This window comes from Cololabis saira, chromosome 15 (assembly GCF_033807715.1).
Source record: "Cololabis saira isolate AMF1-May2022 chromosome 15, fColSai1.1, whole genome shotgun sequence".
Lineage (NCBI taxonomy): Eukaryota > Metazoa > Chordata > Actinopteri > Beloniformes > Belonidae > Cololabis > Cololabis saira.
In genome coordinates this window covers 30,422,887-30,444,221 of record NC_084601.1, presented here as the reverse complement: position 1 = coordinate 30,444,221, position 21,335 = coordinate 30,422,887, and the positions used below count along the sequence as shown (strand labels likewise).

General features: G+C 40.8%; 1 protein-coding gene across 1 annotated transcript; it reads right to left on the bottom strand.

The window, feature by feature from the left end:
- Window positions 1-562: 562 nt before the first annotated feature.
- Window positions 563-21,158, bottom strand: LOC133460829 (cilia- and flagella-associated protein 69-like). Its single transcript, XM_061741592.1, has 23 exons — window positions 20,976-21,158; window positions 18,708-18,767; window positions 18,563-18,628; window positions 18,174-18,283; window positions 18,004-18,080; window positions 16,563-16,661; window positions 16,144-16,296; window positions 14,686-14,854; window positions 14,481-14,604; window positions 14,331-14,379; window positions 14,114-14,235; window positions 13,807-14,038; window positions 12,269-12,418; window positions 12,073-12,182; window positions 9,430-9,548; window positions 8,984-9,065; window positions 8,639-8,831; window positions 6,275-6,412; window positions 3,660-3,736; window positions 2,603-2,800; window positions 2,393-2,479; window positions 2,128-2,305; window positions 563-756 (listed from the first exon to the last, which is right to left on the bottom strand). Exons 1-23 carry the CDS (start codon window positions 21,030-21,032, stop codon window positions 563-565), a joined length of 2,844 nt encoding a protein of 947 aa, XP_061597576.1. The 5' UTR covers window positions 21,033-21,158.
- Window positions 21,159-21,335: the final 177 nt, after the last annotated feature.

Sequence of the window (21,335 nt, the reverse complement as noted above, 5' to 3'; positions counted from 1 at the left end):
AACACAGACAGTAGAGGAACACTTCTAAAGTTTTAAATCTTTTATTGGGTTGACTGCAAAGGGTGGAAATGTGGACAGAAATTATTTACGGATGTTTACAAATATATATCTTTATTTAAACTCGAAAATCATTGAGGGCGAGCCCTCATTTACAATGATGTCGAGCAAATACAAAAGTAAAAAACAAAAAAACAAAAACAAAAACAACAAAAGAACAGTCAATTAAACAAATATGGAGAACAATTAATAAATAATGTAACAATGTCTACAAAGCTGGAAAAGGCATGTTGGCTGCCATTGATGGGACTGAGCCTCCAATTAGATGAAAAGGTGCTTTAGAGTGAGAAGTGGATATGTAAATGTTAGAAAATAAAACTCTGGGAGGTTAAGATGAGTCTGTAATGTCCCCTGAAATCATGGAAACCGGTGTGTGTTCTGGGCCAGACTCATCCACAAGGGGCTGATTGTGGCCCCCGGTGACCTCATGTCTGCTGCAGATTTACTGGACAAAACAAACACAAGGGATTTACTGTGAGGCGCGTCGATGCCATGGATGTGCAGTTCATGAAGAAAGCTTGAAGCGAATGCGAACCACATACTGATGCCTTGGCAGCATCAGTTTCTGACCGTGCTGAGGTGTTCTGGCCCGAGTGCTGCAGGTCCGGCCCTGATTGGAGTTCTGCCCGGCGTCACCTTCAACCCTGCGGGCCCCGGGGATCCCGTTTGCTCCATTGCCAGGATCTGCCCCAAAAATTGCTGAAAACACAAAGCAAAACATGACATCAGGAGAAATGAGTGAAACACAAGTTGACGTCACCTGCTGCTGGAAGGAGGGTTAAAGGCAGTGTTACGTCTTTTTCTGCTGTTTTAATCAGACTAAATGTCACAAGAACTTTCACATTTCTACATTCGAACCCTCAGCTGCCTCCACTGCCTCACAGCGTAACTTCAGGATCTGCATGTTAAAACCAGTCACTTTCAGAACTTAACAGTGAAGATTGATAATGTTTCAATAGCTAATGTTAAATCGACTTGTTTTCTTGGTGTGCTAATTGATGAAAACCTATCATGGAAACCTCATATTTCACAAATGTCATCTAAAATTGCAAAACACATTGGAATAATTGGGAAAATCTGTTATCTCATCAAAACAAAAGTTTCACTCAACCTTTATTACTCTATGATTTATCCCTTTATTAGTTACTGCAACATTGCTTGGGCCTGTACTCACCAAACAAAACTACAACCAATTCTTAGGTCGCAAAAATAAAGTGGTGAGAATCAATCGCCTATTCGCCTCTAAGAAGTCACTCTTTACCTTTGTTTCGTAAATTTGTCATCCTTAACATCTATCAGATTAATAACCTCCAAATTGCTCAATTTGTATATGGTTATTTAAATAAAACTCTTCCTAACTTTTTTCACAATTTCTTTTCCCCGAACAATGAATTTCATAATTATTCAACCCGTAAAGCATCCCAGCTTCGGCCCCCACAATCGCAAACTATTTCACCTCTTACAGAGGTTCCGAGATATGGAATTCACTTCCTCCCCACCTGGTCAAACTTTCTCATGAATTATTTAAAAAATCTGTGAAACATATTTTGCTATATCAATAGCTTAATAATATGATGTAAACTTCTACATTTCTCTTCTTTATTTGTCTTTTTTCCTCATTTTTATACAGGATTGTAGTTTTTTTCTTTCTTTCCTTTGTCTTTTCTATTTTTTTGGGTATGTACTTTTTTCTTTTCTTTGTGTGCGTGCGAGTGTGCAGTGTGTGAGCGTGGTGTGCGCGGGAGTGTATGTGCTTGTGGCGTGTGGTGTGTGTGTGGTGTGTGTGTGTGGTGTGTGTGTGTGGCGTGTGTGTGTGTGTGGCATGTGTGTGTGTGGCGTGTGTGTGCTGCGTATGATATGCATTTATGTCCATGATAATGTCCATTTTTATGCTCATTTAAGGAAGTCCTCTTGTCAAGCCCCTGATGGTTTTTTTGGACCTCCTTGCATATATGCTGTCTATTGTTTTTTTTAATGGTAATTACTGACTTTTTAATATGTGCTAAATAAATACTCAAAGAACTCAAAGTCAGACAGACGGACTGCCACATGAACTGGTTCTGGCTGCACCAGACAGCCGTCTGGATGCTGCTCCTGACTCGTACGTCAGTTTGGGTGTAAACAGTGTTAACGACTGAATTAAAGATGTGTGAGTGTGAAGCACCTCTGCAGGATAGAGGGAAGCGTCCTCTTGCTCCAGTTCGGATCTGATTGGTTTAAGATATTTCTCCCTCTGAGCTTTTTCTTCCTGTGTTGAAAAAGGGATGCAAAACGTTATCACTTATATTCCGATCAAAGGTTTTTTGTTTAGTGGTTATATCTTAAAAGAGTATACCTTCAGGAATTTGTAGTTTGAACTCTTGGACAGAAAATGCTTCCAGGACTTTGCTGCAAGCTCTTCTGGCTTCTGGCGAAACTTCATCTGTGATCAAAGAGTTTTATTAAAACAATACATCAAAGGCTAATCATGCTCATCGTAGCTTATGTTGTAATTTATAAACACAAATTTCTTCAGGTGATTTAAAGAGTTTTCAGCTCGGAGCACCTTTGTGTACTCGAGCATCTCGTCGCTGAGCTCCTTCTGCTGCTGCTGCTCCAGGATGCTGCTCTGTTCCTCCATGACTCTCTTTGCTGTGTCCTCTGAAATCCTGCAGATGGACCTCAGGGCCTCCTCGTCGGGGCTGACGGGCCTGACTCCCTCCAGAACCAGTTCCTGTCGGATCTCGTCCCAGACCTCCCCGACCTGCAGCGCCACAACAGACACCTCACCGCTTCAACAAGTCTGCAGTACCACTTCTGACCACAGGGAGGCGACTCAACAACAGCCAACGAGAGGCATGAACTTTCTGCTGATGTGCTGCCCCCATGTGGTCAGAAGGGTTATTTCTACATTAAGTGGCTTAAAAAAACATTTGTAATTCTTCAGTTCTCACATTTATCTAGCTTTTCTTGAACTTTTTTCAACTTAATTTCATTCCAATTTAATTTTCAATGTTCTATTTTGAATTTGATTAAATTAAATTGAGCTTTTATTTACTTATTTAATCAACACAGGAAGTAGGAAGTATTTCTTTTCAGTTTCATATGGATAATTGCAACTGCTAATTAAACATGTGCAGACAGTCGTTAGTAAATGTAGAAATCAATTATGTAAATCTATTCTTTGTATGTGTTTAAACATTGATTGATTTTATTGATACAGTTTTACTGTGTATATGTATTTATTTGTATTTCTTTTGGTACTAAGCTGCGTGTTAACTGCTGTGTAATTGGTTGCTCGTAAGAACTTGACAGAAGGAACCGCTTTTGACCAAATCCACATGAAACAAACTAGTTTGGCCAAACTTTTCAATCACATCAGGATTATGCGTTAATTTCATCACTGTGGTTTCTTATTTTGACGGCTGTTAGTCCTCCAGGCACTGAAGGGAAAAGCAGAAGTGAATCTAATCATCTGCTTGTGTATGTGACGCTTGACTAGACCCAAACCTCACTTGAGGAGTTCTGCTGAACATCTTGTGTGCAGTACATTTCTGTAGGTAATTTTATTTATAAAACCTTTATATCTGTTGATAAACTTTATCACCTTCTATCATCTTTACCTTGAAGTCCAAATATCGCTTGACGATGCTCAGAGTCACAAAGTCTTCTGCTGACAAATCAGGAAGCTCCTGAAATCCTGGAGACACAAAAGGAAGACGATGAGACGCCGGTGCAGGTTTCCATATTCTTCTAGTTTCAGTCTTTGTCAGAGAATTATCAGAATATTAGTTCTCCGAGCTAAAATGATCAGGAATCAGGTAAATTACGTTGCACTTTTACAACCTCACTCATCTCCCTTGTTGCGTTTCAAACCTTGAGGCATCTTGAAGCAGTATTCTGTCTTGTTTCAAAGTATTTTTGTTTGGTTTTGCACCATTGTGTTTATTCCTTTAGTAAATATCAACACATCCTATATGGATATTATATCATGTAAATGCAATATTGCATTATTTCATTATTGAATTGTTTGGTCTTTTTTGATGTATATGAATTTTATATTGTACTGCAATGTTGTGGAAGAGCCCAACTGGGGACTGGAGTTGAGAATTAGCACTAGCTATAAACTCTACATGCATAACATCAGCTGCAAGCTTGTATCTATGTTTGACTGCATTGTCCCTGTCAAATAAATAAATAAATAAATACAAAAATGATTTTCATCGTGCGACAGCTACAAGAACAGTGCCTTGACTGGACAGAAGGGTCTGACAGCATCAACAGGAAGGACCTGGACTATCAATGATCCCATCAGATCATTCTGCTCTTATATGAAGGCGTGACCAGACCGGACCTCACTGGTGGAGAGACAATGACGTAAAGCTCCAGTCTTCTTCTACATACTTTTAAGGTGCATGTTGCCCAACGTAGTTCAGATTAGTTTAGATCTGATATTGATTAGCTGGCTTCCTCTTTGACCTTTGCCCCCTTAATGTCAAAACTAAGCCTGTCATTTGTCTATTACCTATTTACTGTACAGTGAGCGAAAATAACCGAGTCAAATTCCATGTCTTGTCTGGCCTGACCTGGCCAAATAAACATGATTCTGATTCTGATTCTGATTGCTGACGACTGCACACTCTCTGCTCACGAGGACTCAGCTGTAGGACACCTGATGTTTGAGTTCTTCTCAGAAGTGTAGAAACTGTTTGGTCTGACGAGACTGAAGTACTCCATCAGCTCATGCAAAACCCCCATCCTCCTCCACCAACTATCACCTCTGACGGCATACAGCTTGTAAACAGAGAGCTTCAAGTATCTGGGACACCCATCTTTCATGATGGCTCCCTGCATAAGGAAATCATTGGGTTTAGCAAGGCCTTGGCCTTGGTCCTGGTTCTGCTTGGTCCTGGTTTAGCAAAGCAAGCCAGAAAGGCTTAAAACCCGAGTACTGAGCCAGCATAACACACCCAAAAACATAGCTATGGATATACAACGCTCTGGTTCTTCTTTACTCTCATATGGCGCTTTTAAACTAATACCTACGGTACTCAGCGCGACTCGACTCGACACGCCCCCGTTTTGCGCTTTTACACTATGGGTCGAGGTGGGTGGAGGGTGCCGAGTTGATACTTTTTCTGTATCAATTCTGCCGAGGTTCTAAGCGTGCTGAGTCGGCTTGCATCAGACATCATTACACTACAGGCCACTGATTGGTCAGGGGGCGGGGCCGTCAGACGTTTGAATCAGGAAGCGGGGAATCAGCGCAAGAGCAGCTCACGGCTTCCTCATTTTATTTAACAGGCGATGGCAGCACAAACGTCTGTTTGGTGATCCAACTCTGAGGTGCAGATGTTCATAAACCTGGTGGCTGAGGAGAGAATTAAAAAGGGATCTAGACGGGCGATAAGGAACGACCAGATCTACCAGGTGCTCGGTCACTTCTCAGCCGCTCGCGGCTCCCAGCTGACTTTTCATCAGCGCCGAGACAAACAAACAAAAAAGCTTCTCTCACTATCATTTTTTAACTTGATATAGAACACAAGTCACAGACCCAGCAGCACATTTATCATCTCCTCCATGTTCTACATCTTTAGTGTTGTTGTCTTCTTCGTTTAGATACACAATGAAATACGTCACAGCAGCTTCGCTCCCACTTCTCATCTGTGTGTCTAAAAAGAAACAAGGGCAAGGTGAGTGGAGGCGAGTCGCGCTGAGTAGGTACTAGTATAAAAGCGCGAACAGACAATGAACTCAGCTCTTTGCTTCATACTCGGCTTACGATGTCAGAAACAAGTCACCAACCCGGAAATCCTGGACTGAGACCCCCCCACCCCACTACAATACAAAGTCACCACTCCTTCAAGGGATGGGCAGGGCTTCTGATCTGCATCGGGGAGTAGCACAGATGCCCAACGTGAGGGGAGCTTGGACGGAGATACTGGCAAAGGAGACCAGAGAAGCAGAACCAGGACCACGACCACTCGTCATGGGAGCTCGAGGACTCTGTTGCAGACCAGGTTTCCCACACAGCAGCCTCCAACAGACATGGCAACACAGACTCATCCCTGCCTGGGAGCAACGTCATGGTGAAGCCACCCAGGGACCACAACCTCAGACCTCCAGGGTTCCCCCTGCTTCAGACCCGGCGGAGTCACCTACGAGCCCACGGAGCTGTTAAAACCTTTAAAACTGATGCTGCGATTCTAAAATGGTGCAGTTCTTTAATTACTTTTACCTAGACTGCAGAGGATGGAGTAAATCTTTGCTCGAATCTTCTCCGACACTTCCAGCACGGCTGCATTCTGCACGTTTGCAGGAAGTGACAAGCCGCCGTCGTCCCTGTGGAAAGGCCGGGAGATCGGCATCTGGGGATCTTAGAGACAAGAAGACAAAACAAAGCAGAGGGACATTACAGATGTGAAATGTGATATTAAATATGCACTGTGAAAGAAGTAAAGCTTTATACATGTTTATTTAAATGCTTTTCAAAAGGTTCAAAACTCTCATGTGAGGTGCATGATTGATTAGATAAATAAATATATATATATATATATACTCAAAGCCTCCAGAGATTTTTCTTCTCAAAACAACGTTCTGCTGCTGCGAGCATTAAATGCACCTGCAGACTCCAGCACAAATCAACCCAGCCGTGCATCTATTCCCACGGGGGGGTGTTCACAGGGAAACATCCTCCAACTATTTGTGCTGCTGTGGCAGTACCTGTGTAAGTGACGGAGGAAGGAAACCAAGAACAGCAGCGTAGGTGGGAAAGGAGGGAGAGGGAGGCTCTTACAGCAAACATCGGCTGTCACTGGAGTTATTTGAGTTATATGTTATCTGCAAATGGGAATGAGAAGTCGGCAGGAACACATCCACCTAACTCCTTTCTCAGTCAGCTGTGATGCTGATTAATATCAACTTTACATTCTTTCTTACTAAGTATCCTTATTTCAAGTGTCGCTACTGAAACAACATTGGAAACGAGCTGAAATGAGGACTAGCCGAGCTTCGCTATGACCAGCCCCCGGTGGTCAGGCGATGAACTGCAACTTTTCTTACTTCTGCTTCAACTCAGAAGTTTAAACATTGCCACTTAAATCTAACAGCTTCTAACAGTTTTTGAGTGATCTTCTTCTTCTCCTTTCAGCTTTTAACTTCAGGGATCACCACAGCGAATCAGTTCCCTCCATCTGAGCCTGTCTTCTGCATCCTCTTCTCTGACCCCAACTACCTTCATGTCCTCTTTCACTACATCTATAAACCTCCTCGTTGGTCTTCCTCTGGGCCTCCTGGCTGGCAGTTCAAAACTCAGCATCCTCCTACCAATATATTCACTAACTCTCCTCTGGACATGTCCGAACCATCTCAGTCTGGCCTCCAAGACTTTATCTCCAAAGTCTCTAACATGTGCTGTCCCTCTGATGTTCTCATTCCTGATCCTATCCAGTCTGATCACTCCTATAGAACCTCAGCCTCTTCATCTCTGCTGCCTCCAGCTCTGCCTCCTGTCTTTTCCTCAGTGACACTGTCTCTAGACCAAACAACATCGCTGGTCTCACCACAGTTTTCTACACCTTTCCTTTCATTTTAGCCGAAACTCTTTTATCACACAACATACCTGACACTCTCCATTGCTCTGAACTGTTGACCCCAAGTACTTAAAATCCTCCACCTTCTCTATCTCTTCTCCCTGTAACCTCACTCTTCCACTTGGGTTCTTCTCATTCACACACATAAACTCCGTCTTGCTGTGGCTAACCCTCATTCCTCTCCTTTCCAGGGCAAACCTCCACCGCTCTAGCTTCTCCTCCACCTGTTCCCTGCTCTCACTACAGATCACAATGTCATCTGCAAACATCATAGTCATAGTCATGGTGATTCCTGTCTAACCTCGGCTGTCAGCCTGTCCATCACCATAGCAACAAGAAGGGGCTCAGGGCTGATCCCTGATGTAGTCCCACTTCCACCTTGAACTCCTCTGTCACACCTACAGCACACTTCACCACTGTCTTACAGTCCTCATACATGTCCTGCACAGCTCTAACATACTTCTCTGCCACTCCAGACTTCCTCATACAATACCACAGTTCCTCTCTGGGCACCCTGTCATAAGCTTTCTCCAGATCTACAAAGATACAATGCAGCTCCCTCTGAACTTCTCTATACTTCTCTATCAACATCCTCAGACCAAATACTGCATCTGTAGTCCTCCTTTTTGGCATGAAACCATACTGCTGCTCACAGATGCTCACTTCTGTCTGAGAGTTGTTGAGTCATGATCAAAGTAAAACGACTCTTTTGTGGTTCCTAATTAATATTAATATGTTACAAAACCACATAATATGGGACATTTAGTCTATAAGCTTTAAGTTTAATAGTATTAAATATAGTATTATAGTATTAAATGCTTTTGCATGTGTATATCAGTCCCACTGTTGTGGACATTTATTATCAGGCAATATTATGACCTGACTGGATCACATGACAACTATTAGTTGCAACTGTGGATTCCTACACGTTTAAACAGCAAAAACAATAAATAAATAATTAAAATAATGTAGGCATTCATTCCCATTTGGTGTTGAGGCTGTGGGCTGACCTGCGATCCTCCCACGATGGTCCCTTCCTACACCCAGCTCCTCCTCCTCCTCCCTCCACAGCTGCAGCAGGACTCCGGCGGCCGTCTGACCGCTGGCATCCCTCCAGCTCATGATGTGAGGCAGAGCTTTTGGGTTGTCACATAGATCCAGCAGGATGGAGAGCACGGTGCTCTGCACACATCTGGGGCTCGTCTGCCGAGAACACCCAGAAGGTTTTGTTTAGATTTCCCTCAAGTTCATTTGGACGACGTGTGACAACAAATATCTACTACAGAGCAGGATTACTTACTAGCAGTTGCTAAAAAAAATTTATTTTAGCAACTGCAGCAGAAACAGCTACTTACACCAAGTAAGTCAAGAAGAAGAAATGCTCCTTCTTTAGCCAAGAAATAGTCTTCTGTCATATAGCAGTCCACAATACACGACCTGAGGGGATAAACACATGGAGAGGGGATGCTGAACGCATCATCATCATCGTACATCACGTATAAATGCTGTGGTTTAACAGGATGCCAGTTGACTCTGTCACCTGTTGATCAGGTCCACTTGCCACATCCCATTGTCTTAATGTTTTTCAATGTTATTGTATTTATATTTAGGGTATTGTACATAATTATTGTACTGATTTTATGCAATTTTACACAACGTTGTTTTTTATTTCTAGCACTTCCCTTCCCCTCTCCCCTCAAAGTGCTTATGCTCTTTGTTCACGCTGTATTTGTAAATAAGAATTTGTTCTTATATTGCTTGCCTGGGTAAATAAAGGTTAAATAAAAAATAAAAAAAATACCACACGCAGTTGATGGTGGAGAGGATGAGCTTGTTGTGACCCAGACCGCTGTAGAACTTTCCGGAGCCTTTCCTGAGGAAGTGAAGGGCCATGTCGGCCCCCGTTGACCCAAACAGGTCCTGAAACACACACACACACACACACACACACACACACACACACACACACACACACACACACACACACACACACACACACACACACACACACACACACACACACACACACACACACACTATGTTTACTGTAATACAGGAAACAACACAGAAAGGCTCAATCAATACTTGGATTCAGTAAAAACTTTATTCTACTCCTTTATGTCTTAATCTGTTCTCCTGGTCTTGATTGAACTTTTAAAATCTGTTCATCCTCTCTCTCTCATCCCTCAGTTCTTCCAGCTCTATCTGAAAGATGGAGCGGCTCAGCCTTGTTCTTGATCTAACCTGGGGTCTGTTAGTCTGACATCTTTGAGACCCTGAACCGCCTCATCAGACTCCTTATGAAGCAGAGGAGCATCTCCTCCAGGTTGCTCACTCGTTTTGGGGGATAAGCCCAGATATCCTTATGTGGAATGTTTCAGCTTTTTATGTTGTGATTATGGTTTATGTTCATGTTGTAATGTTGTATGTATGTACTGATGGTTTCTTGTTGCTGGACTCGCTAGACCACTTATTACAAGGCAAATTTACCTTTGTGTTCATAAAGTAGAGCTGAACTGAACTGTTCGAAATTCTGTCCATTTAATGTTTGCTGTGGTCGTACAAACCCTAAACCCACAAAACACTAAACATAACTGGACTTTTTCGGCAATTCAAAACATTGATTATGATATGTACAGGAAGGAAACCCTGGTAGCAAAATATGAGTAAATCAACATTGAAATATGGTCAGGCAGAAATGTTGAATCCAGTTGTGGCCTGGTCGGCGACAAGAAGAACATGTTGATTAAACATTGATTATTTGTATTTATTTATTTATTTAAGAGGGACAACGCACATTAATTGACATGAGCACTTGAGTCCATCATGTAAATGTGCCAGAATTAACCATACAGGCTAATTTACACATTTGCATTAGAACTGGATGATTGATTGATGGCGGATCCACCATCAATCGTCCACTTTAACCAAAAACCCACCTTTTTGACCATAATTCAACATCGATTTAACATCTTTTGCTATCTGGGAAGGTATATACATAAATGTGCAACGTACTGTCAGGTAAACAGTCGGTGTGCAGTAGTAAAGTCTATCTTCCTGAGTCTGGTAGGGTTCAGGTGAAAAGCCTAACTACTTCTTCTCAGTTCAAGTCAATATTGGCTGTTCAAAACTAAACTCGTCTCAAGGTACTTTACATCAAAGGCACTTACAGTTTACAGAGTTAAAGCCAGTCCAATTGGGTCTAATTATGTCCATGTCACATTTCAATTCAGGCCAACTGTTTGCAATCCAAGTCATTATCCAAGTCGTTTCGAGCGAGGGCAAAAAAGAGATGAGAACTATAAAAACTATATAACTATTTATACAATAACTATTTTCATGCGAGACGAGTATATACAGGACATGACAAGGTAGAACAGGGTCCCAAACATAAATGAGGAGCTGGTTCCACAAGACAACAGATAACTCCCATCATGCTTTGGGAAATTCTAGCAACCACATGTTAAATGAAGTTTCAGCGTTGTTGGGAAGATATGGAAGATACAACAAGTTCCTGAAGTTAAGATGGAGCTTGGCTCTTAAAAGGATTTATGTATTATTATTTAACAGCAATCTCACTCTCCATCTTTCCCTCACTCGTGAACAAGACCCCGAGATACTTGAACTCCTCCACCTGAGGCAGGACTTCTCCACCCACCCGGAGAAGGCACGCCACCCTTTCCCGATGGAGAACCATGGCCTCGGTTTTGGAGGTGCTGATTCTCATCCCTGCCGCGTCGCACTTGGCCTCAAACCGCCCCTGAAGGTCCTGGTCCGATGAAGCCAACAGGATAACATCATCCGCAAAAAGCAGAAACGACATCCTGAGGTCCCCGAACCGGATCCCCTCCGGCCCCTGGCTATGCCTAGAAATCCCGTCCATAAAAATTATGAACAGGACCGGTGACAAAGGGCAGCCCTGCCAGAGTCCAACATGCACCGGGAACAAGTCTGATCTACTGCCGGCAATGCGAACCAGACTCCTGCTCCAATCATACAGAGACCGGACAGCCCTTAACAGAGGGCCCCGGACTCCATACTCACTGGCCCCCCCACAGAATGACACGAGGGACACGGTCAAATGCTTTCTCCAGATCCACAAAACACATGTCGAGAGGTTGGGCAAACTCCCCCCGGAAGAGCTGGAGGAAGTGTCTGGGGTGAAGGAAGTCTGGGCATCTCTGTTGAGACTGCTGCCCCGCGACCTGGTTCCGGATAAGCGGTGGAAAATGGATGGATGGATGGATGGATGGATGGATGGATGGATGGATGGATGGATGGATGGATGGATGGATGGATGGATGGATGGATGGATGGATGGATATTTGACAGCAAGTCAAGGAAGGGAAATATGAAGAAGTATGATCAGTCCCGTAAATCTTCATCAGAGCTCTCTGTGCAGTTCTCACATGCACCAACAAAGTTGGGAGACTTCTGCTTTTACCTTTCTGTCGGTCGCACACAGCTCTAACAGGATCATCTGAATATCTGACATGGTCTCCACAGTCACAGCGTCGTCCTCCTCAGACCTCGCCTCCATCTGCATCAGAATCCCTGAGGAAACACGACATCCCTGACTGTGCTGGATTTACTTACGAGAGCATCTCTCCGTCTGCTCGGCTGGTTTAAACATCAGTTACCCAGCAGCTGGTGGATGACTCCCTGATTTCTCAGATCCCGGTTTACAGACTCCTCACGCTGAGATGTTACGGCTCTCAGGACTCGGATGCAGTACTGCATCAGAGCCGTCCTCCCGCCGCCGCCTCCAGGGCCGAGGACCAAGTCATCATCTGAAATGTAGAGGGGAAGATGAGAAACAATCGTTGCTGTTTGTTCCACCTTATTCTTGTTTACATCCATAAACCAATGGCTGAAAGTTCCAAGGTCAAAATATGCGGCTAAATTCTGACCTCAGCATTTTTAAATTTAGGCTAAAAACCACCTATTTAAGATGCTTTTAACACCCAGTAGTGTGATGAAACTTTTATCTGATTAGATTTGATTGTATTTTATTGTTTTATTGTTTTTAACGTTCCTTATTTACCCTCCTTTGTAATACTTGCTGTAAAGCACTTTGGCACATCGAATGGCAGTTGAAAAGTGCTGTATAAATAAATTACATTACATTACATTACATAAAAACATGACAAAAAAAAACAAAAAAGGTTAGATCACATGCGTTTGCATGTCACTTTAGTGAATTAGGGCTCGCACCATCAGACTGGCAAACAGCTTCATCCACCAGGCCGTCAGGAAGCTGAACTCTCTCCCCACTCTCCCACTCCTCCGCCTTAAAACATTTAAAAACATTTTTAAACAATTTGTATATAATATTTTAACTATTTAATTTAATTTTAATCTGCTTGCACTATTATTTTTATCTTATTTATTTTATTTTTATTTATTTTATGTCAGACAAGAGGGAAACATACTTTCGATTTCTTGTATTTTATGAAAAATTCTCAATAAAGTTGACTTTGACTTTGACTTTTGACTTTGATTAGAGTAACTTGTGTCCACGAGTTGAAGGATTTAAGGCGTAAAAGTGCTCCTGTAAAAGTTTCTGAAGTTTATTTCATTTTTAACTTTACATCTCAGCCCATTATGAGTTATCTGCGTAAGATTTGTTGATTTTGGTGCTAAATTTACTTAAACCGACCGTTTCTTTTAGAAGTTTTGATGATTTAGAAATATAATCAAACTGTCCTCAGATATAAAAAGATATTAAAATATTTAAAGTATTAAAAAGGAATTTGCAAGCATCATTGAATTTTAGGAGATTGGAAGAGTTCAAGATGAAGCACCTTAATGTAAATTCAAGTAAAACTATTTAAAGACTTGAAGTCTGTTTATTTTTGGGTGTAAACATTTTAAAAATTTGATTTAGCCTTTATTTATCCAGGAAATGAAAGATCTCTTCTTCCAGGGAAATCTCGACGTAGCTGTATTGTGAATTATATTGAAAGCAGTTAAGGGATTCTCACATGGTCTATTCATTTTAGTCCTCAAAGATTAAATACAGTTACAGTTATGAATTAAAACATCTTGTGGAGAAATATTCAATGTCAACACTGATGGAGTCTCCAGAACCAGAAGAGTCTCAAGTATCTTAGCAACCGTCGGAGGACTCTGTTTGTGTGACCTCGGCCTTCAGAAAGCACAGACGAGTGTCTCTGACCTGTTCTGACACACCAGTCTAGCAGGAGCAGCAGGCACGTGTTTCCCTGACTGGACTTGTAGTCGTCCAGCATGAGGGGGGCGATGCTGGCGAGGGTGGCGAGCGCCTGCAGCTGCAGCTTCTCCTGCTGGACCGGGGACCAATGACCGGAACCTGGGGGGGGCTCTGACGAGACGCCGGGCGGCTTTATGAGCTCCAGGAGCGCCGTCATGACTTGTTCTTCTTTACAAAGCTAGAGAACGAGAAGAGTCAGCCTCACACGTCTGATTCAACCGTAAACAGCATCGACGGAGAGAGGGCGACCCACCTGCAGGCCATCGACGTCTCGGCACATGAAAACCAGCAGATTCAACAGCAACTTCTGCATTTTCAAGTCCTCGTTGCTGCATGTGACCTTGGAGTTGTGGGCCGAGGAGCTGTGGGGTTTCGCTGAAACATCAATGGAACATTTTAGTCTCAAAAAAGAGTTTTGGACTCGATAATAAACAGGAAAAACTGAAATCTGTAAAGAAGAGAAGCCTTACGCTCTTTACGTGTGAACAAATCCACAAGATGTTTGGCAAACAAAGTTTCCTGAGAATCACAAACGTGTTTATTTAGACAAACTGCGGTGGCAAACGTGACTGACAGCTGAAGACGACACGTTATCAGTTCTTTGAACGCCCTGCACTCACCGTGAGCAGCGAGTTGGAGTCTTCAGCGACATGAGTCGCGATCACGAGTAAATCATTTCTGAGCTGGAGATCGGAGGGTTGGGAAGCGCTCAGCAGCAGCTTGTGAAATGCTACCTGGAGAGATCTGACACGTAGACAAATAGGGAGACATTTAGTTCTCCTCCGATGCTTTTTATGTTGTCTTAAACCAACGGGAGGTACGTACATGATGCAGCCTGTGTTGCTGAGCTGGGCCCTGGCCTCCTGTTGGCCTTTCTCCAGCAGGTTACAGAGGATTTCAGAGGAGTAGGAGAGAACTTTACCAGACGGATCAGGTTCAATCATGTGAAGGCAGATCGTCTCTGCTCCTCGTCCTTGCAGTATGGAAGCGCAGTCTGTAGTTGTGCAGTAATCAGGAGAAGTAACGATAAAACGACTGTGTGACTTTTACACTTAATATCCCTGATGTCTAATTAGCATTATGAAAATGGCAATGACAATGAAGTGAAATATATTACATTTGCGGATGATACAAACCTGTTCTGTTCAGGACCAGACATTAAAGAATTGTTTAAAATAGCAGAGAGGGAGTTGATCATGTTAAAAAAATGGTTTGATATCAATAAATTATCATTAAATGAAAATAAAACAAAATGTATGGTGTTCGGTGGTGTTATAACTAATTGTGAAATAAAATTGAAACTAGTCGGAATTAAAAGAGTATATGAAACAACATTTCTGGGAGTAATTATAGATCATAAACTATGTTGGAAGCCACATATTGATTACATTAGATGGGAAATTGTCAAGATCTATTGGTATTATTTACAAAACAAGGACAAAAAATGTCTGTTGGACAAAAAATGTTTGGACATATTGTATTTCTCTCTTATAATGACAAACATGTCATATTGTGTGGGGATTTGGGGAAACACATACAGAACTTATATAGACCCTATAGTTAAACTCCAGAAAAGATTTATAAGAACAATAAATAAAGTTTCTTATTGTGATACTACTAATAAATTATTTATAGAGTCAGGCACATTAAAATTCATAGATATTGTTTATTTAAAAACATTAGAATTATTATTTCGAGTTAAGAATGAAAGCGTTCCTACTTGTATTCAACATTTCTTTAGATTAAAAGAAGCAAATTATAATTTAAGAAGGCTATGGGTGTTTGAAACATGTTATGTGAGGACTAATGTTAAATACAGATGTGTTTCATTTTTGGAAGTCAAATTATGGAATGGACTTTGTGATGAACTGAAATTATGTAGGTCTCTGTTGAGTTTTAAAAATATATTGAAAGAAAAGGTAATGAAGGATTACAATGCAAAATGATTTGAATATAATTTAATTGTGCAGAGCAATTTAGAGTAAATTTTCTTTTCTTTTGTATTACTGATAAACTGGGTTATATTTTGGAAGGTACAGGATGGGTAAAGATAAGCTTTGGCTTCAGCCTCCTCCTTTTTCGGTTACACAGAGTTTGTGTGTTATTGTTTATTGTGTGAAACTGATTAGTGTAAATATGTATGATCATGTTTTGTCAGTTACATGCACACAAGTTAAGTTGCATATAATGTAATGTAACCAAAATAAACTATTCATTCATTCAAAATTCAGTGATTTAGGATGCCCCCCCTGCACTGCATGAACAGTGAAATGTGTTGCTGACCAGACGAGCTGGAGAGAATCTGAAGTGTCTCCAGGAGCTGCAGCCGGATGCCGGGCTGGTTCTCCAGGGTGACCATGGAGAGGAGCAGCGTTTTTCCCAGGTCACTTTGCTCCAGCACCTGCAGCCTGAAGCCCCGAGAGGTCGGCTGGAGCCCTGCAGAGGCAGAGCGGGAACGTCACCCAGCAGGACAACGAGGGAGGAGTTAACAGCAAGAAAAGCTCAACAAAAGAAGGAAAAATGCATCATTACATTTAGTCAAGTGCCTCTTTAATGGATTTAAAGGAACAATGATCATAGAAATTGTATAAAAATGCTGAAAATTAAGATGATGTCTGAACTTAATTACAAAGAAGAGAAAAACATCCACATGGTGACGTGGATTCATTTAAAAGCAGTAATATTTTTGAGAAGGTTTGTACCATCGAGAAGCTGCGCTGGAGCCTTGCAGCTGAAGAAAGACTTGACAGATTCAACAACATGGTGCTTCACGTCAGCGTCCGACACCCTCATCAGATACGCTGCCGACAGACACACATCCGTCCCGGAGACTTGTCATCATTACTTTCCACAGCAAATACACTCTGCACGCATAATTAACTGATGTAAAATGTTTCTTTAAGACCAAGACAGATGTGGGGGGGAGTAGTGCTGAATATAATTAGGTCTTCAAAGACCAGAGATGTACCATCATGCTGCATTTTCTGTACTGTGGTGCATGTCTATGGAGCTAGAACAGTCTCAATATTCACAAATGCACAGGATGATTTACAAGTCTGTAGGACAAGATTCACAAATGTATTTCTGATGCTACACACAAATATAACCTGATTTACAGACGGCTTGTGGTCTGTGGACTTCTCTGCATTTGTGTGTGAATTTTGAGACTCTCTTGACTTTCCTCAACCCACAAATGTATTTTTTTTAATACAGAATGACCTGCAACCAATCAGATATCTTCCTTGTTTCAGCCAATAATAAGAATGATCTCCTCATAAACCAATCACATTAAGCCATTCAAAGTGAACTATATACATGTGAATTTCAGTCAGTTCAACATGACTTCCAGCCAGAACAGCGGAGTGATGAGTGAAACATCTAATTTAATATGTTTGGTTACTTAATTTTCTTGTTTGTTACGAGAAGTTGTTTAGTTATTAATCTCAATCGCTTTAATTGTGCAACTACCAATACAATCCACACATTATTGTAGTGGCGGTTGTCCATGCAGGGGCACTCTCAGGTGGGATGGTGCAGGGACTCATGGGATGCCATATTCCTTTGTATGTTTCCTTCACTAACTATGGGTTTATATTTCTGGTTATGCCATTTTGTTTTTTTATTTATGTTTGGTCTCCCAGTTGCGATAGTTTTTATAGGTGATGTTCTGGTTGCTGGTACAATATGAGTGAGATGGGTGTAGCAGCTAATGATATGTCTCTGTGTTGTTATTGCTTGAATTGTGAATGTTGTCCTGTGCATTTGTGAATATTGAGACTGTTCTAGCTCCATACATGTCTCCTCGGTGCATCTACAAGTGAGAGAGTGGAACTGCACTGAATTAGAGCCACAACTCTATGGGATATGTGGATGCAGCTCTAAAGATCACGATACCACTGAATTGAATTGAAACCTACCCAGGGACTACAGGTGGAAAATAACAATCCAATCTGCTATAACCTGGCACAATTCATATTCCTTTGTTGTGCAAGATTAATGTTGTATTGTGAACTGTCCCTGTCTTGAAATAAATAAAAAATAATAATAATTGAATGAAAAACACCATCAATTGCACCCATGTTTGAATGTCTTCTGGCATCAAATAGCTATTCATGGAAATATCTTCACAAGGTGAGCACGTACCCATGTGAGAGAGGAAGTCTGTTGCATCCTGAGCATAGTCCAACTCATCCGACACCCTCTCCTTCAGGAAGGGAAGCCTGAGAAGAAGCACAGCAACGCTGCCGTGATCACATGATCTCATCACAACAAAAACTGTTGATCCGTCAGCTTGAAGTGTCCACATTTCTTACCCGCAGATTTTAAGTGCTTCACACAGAATGGGAACAAATTCAGGATGTTCCTTCACCTTCTCAGCACAGATGTTGAGCACTTGCGCTATGCCTTTTAACTCCCTCAAAAGCTTGAAATACTTTAAGGAATTTTACTGCATTGATGAAATTATTTTCTTCATCTGAAGCTAGAAAAATCTGTTTGAGGGCCGAGCGGGGGATTCAAGCCTCACTAACTGAGGTTAAGGGGAAAATGCTGATGGAGATGCAAATGGAAAATGGGACTCATGGGACCAATGTTTGCTCTGCTCTGCTTGCATGGGACCTATTTCTATCTCCATCACCGTGTCAGGGGACATGCCTAAATAGCTGAGAGAAACAGAAAAGATTAAATCCAGTAGAAAGGATACAAAGCCGGCCTGGTGTCTCTTCAGTAGTTTCTTCAAGACAAAAAGGTGCTTCTCCTTAAAGGTTGTCTTTGGATAAATTAGAAAGATTAATTGCAGCAAGATTTTAATGACACAAAAAGTTAAGCCATATGCAAGTTTAACTCACAGTCAAAGGATCCTCAAGAAGACGAATGACCTTACTGAGGTCAAGCCTTTTAGTACTGACCTGTTGAGAAATCACCCGGCAACGCTTTTTATATGCACAAGCTTAGATAGATACACTTACAGATACAGATAACCCACAATAAAGCAAGCAGAAAGTCAGCTTTATGATGCACAATGGACCTCCAATGTGTTAGAATGTCAAAATTGAAATGCCTTTTTTATTTAAGATGTTTTTGGCTGCACTTTAAAATTTGTTTCCTGGATTTTTTTGATTTTTTCCCCCTCTTTTAATCAGTGTTTAGTGCCCTGAAAGGGGCCTTAAATAAATGTAATGTTTTATCATTATTATTATTATTATTATTATTATTATTATTATTATTATTATTATTATTATTATTATTATTATTATTATTATTATTATTTATTTATTTATTTATTTATTTATTTATTTATTTATTTATTTATTTATTCATTTATTTATTAATATATTGTCTTTATTTGAGAAAAATTATAGTTTAATATGATTTATTTTGTAGTGGCCACTCACTAGCAGGACACTGTTTAGTTTCAGTAGGTTAGAATTCACAAGAATCTAGCCGTTATTAATGATGACGATGAGTTTTCAGTTAGTGTTCTGTTACCGTTGGTTACAGGCGGTTGAAACGAGAAACTGAAATAAACAACATTATCATTATGGCCACTTTTTTTTAATTAAAATAATTTTGACTTTTTATTAGATAGATTAAAAAAAAGATTTAAAATATTTGAAAACATTAAAATGAAAGATGGAGCCTTCACAGGAGATAAACTCATTGATAAGTGTAATGCTGAGTGCATATAAATCTAACATCAAATGTACCAAAGTGATCTCCAGGTTTTATGAGAGTCTTATGGAATGCAAAGGCAATTCAACATATGTGAAATCGAAATGGGAAGAAGAATTGAATGTGGAAATTTCATCAGAAGAATGGTATGACATGTGTATATTCCAACATACTTCCACAAGCTCACACCAATGGAGAGTGTTTAATTGGAAAAATTTAATTCGGTATTTTATAACGCCTAAGATCCAAAGTAAAAAATCATCAACATCTTATCCTTGTTGGAGATAATGTGGTTCTTTAAATGCACATCATGCTCATATTTTTTGGAATTGCGAAAAAGTTAAATTTTTCTGGAAAGATGTACATTCAGTTTTGACAAAAGTACTTGGGTATAAGATTCCATTAACATGTACTGTCTTATACTTGTGTCACATTACAACGGTAGTGCAGGCAGAGGATCGCTGGTTGGTTAAGACTCTCCTTACAGCTACTAGGAAAACCATCACTAGAAGCTGGTATAAACCTGAATCGCCTACTCTAAAACAGTGGCTGGATATTATTAAATATGGACGATGGAAAGACTGACTCATATCCTGGGTTTGAGGGAAGGGCTATTTGAGAAGAGATGGCAAAAGTGGACATTTTATCTACAGAAAGCAACCGCAGTTGAATTGTTTTGATATTGGATATTGGATATTATGAATGCAACACCCATACAACTTGTGATACATACCACTGATTTTGGTCAAACCACTTGTGATGTGTTCATGGTCATCTAGACTATATATCACAAAACAGTAATTATTAAAAAATCATATATATGGGCATATATATGGGCTGATTTAAAAATCATATATATGGGCTGATTTAATGTGGTTTAATGAATTCAACACCCATAAAACTTGTGATACATACCACTGATTTTGGTCATATTGCTTGTGATGTGTTCATTGTCATCTAGACTATATATCACAAGAGAGTAATTATTATAAAATCATATTATGGGCTGATTTAATGAGGTTTAATGAAAACAATCGGTGTTATGTAGCACAAGTTTTATGGGTGTTGAATTCATAATATCCAATATCCAATATCAAACCAATTCAACCGCGGTCAGAAAGCATAAGGATGCGGACCTCTTTTTTTCTTTATCTTTTCTTTTTTTGGATAGATTATTAATGTGCTAACCCACAACTTTATGTTTCTGTTTTTCTACGTTTTATTTGTTTGTTTGTTGCACGGTGAATATACAGATAATTTTTGTAATCTGGTAAAAATGTGCAGTTGTAATAACCTGAAAATCCAATAAAGACAAAAAAAAACAAAAAAAAAAACATTAAAATGGGATCAGTACTCAGTATGGACAGATATCCAGAGGTCGGCTATCGGGACATCTCTAAAATAATGTTAAGTAAGTAGATTAGTTTATCTCTTGGTGCTCCTACCAGACTGATAGCAGGGATGTCCGTGTTTCTCCTGTGGACCGTTTTTCCTGAATCCATCCTCAAGAGTGGAAACACTTTCCCGTCTCAGCGTGTTAAAAAGCAGCTCATTTGAATATTGTGGCAGGATGAAACTCGACTCCAGAGGTTGGAAAACTGGACTTTATTCCACACGACGGAATCTCAACTGACTACAGAAACTAACAGCTGACAACTGACACAGAACACGCGTTGCTCAGCAACCATAAAATGCCCCGTGGCCACGCCCCCTTCCCAACAGACCTGACGGTGCGAGCCCATAGATCCATGGTGCGAGCATAGTACTCGAGTTGTAAAAAAAAAAAAATCAGGGGGGATGGTGGA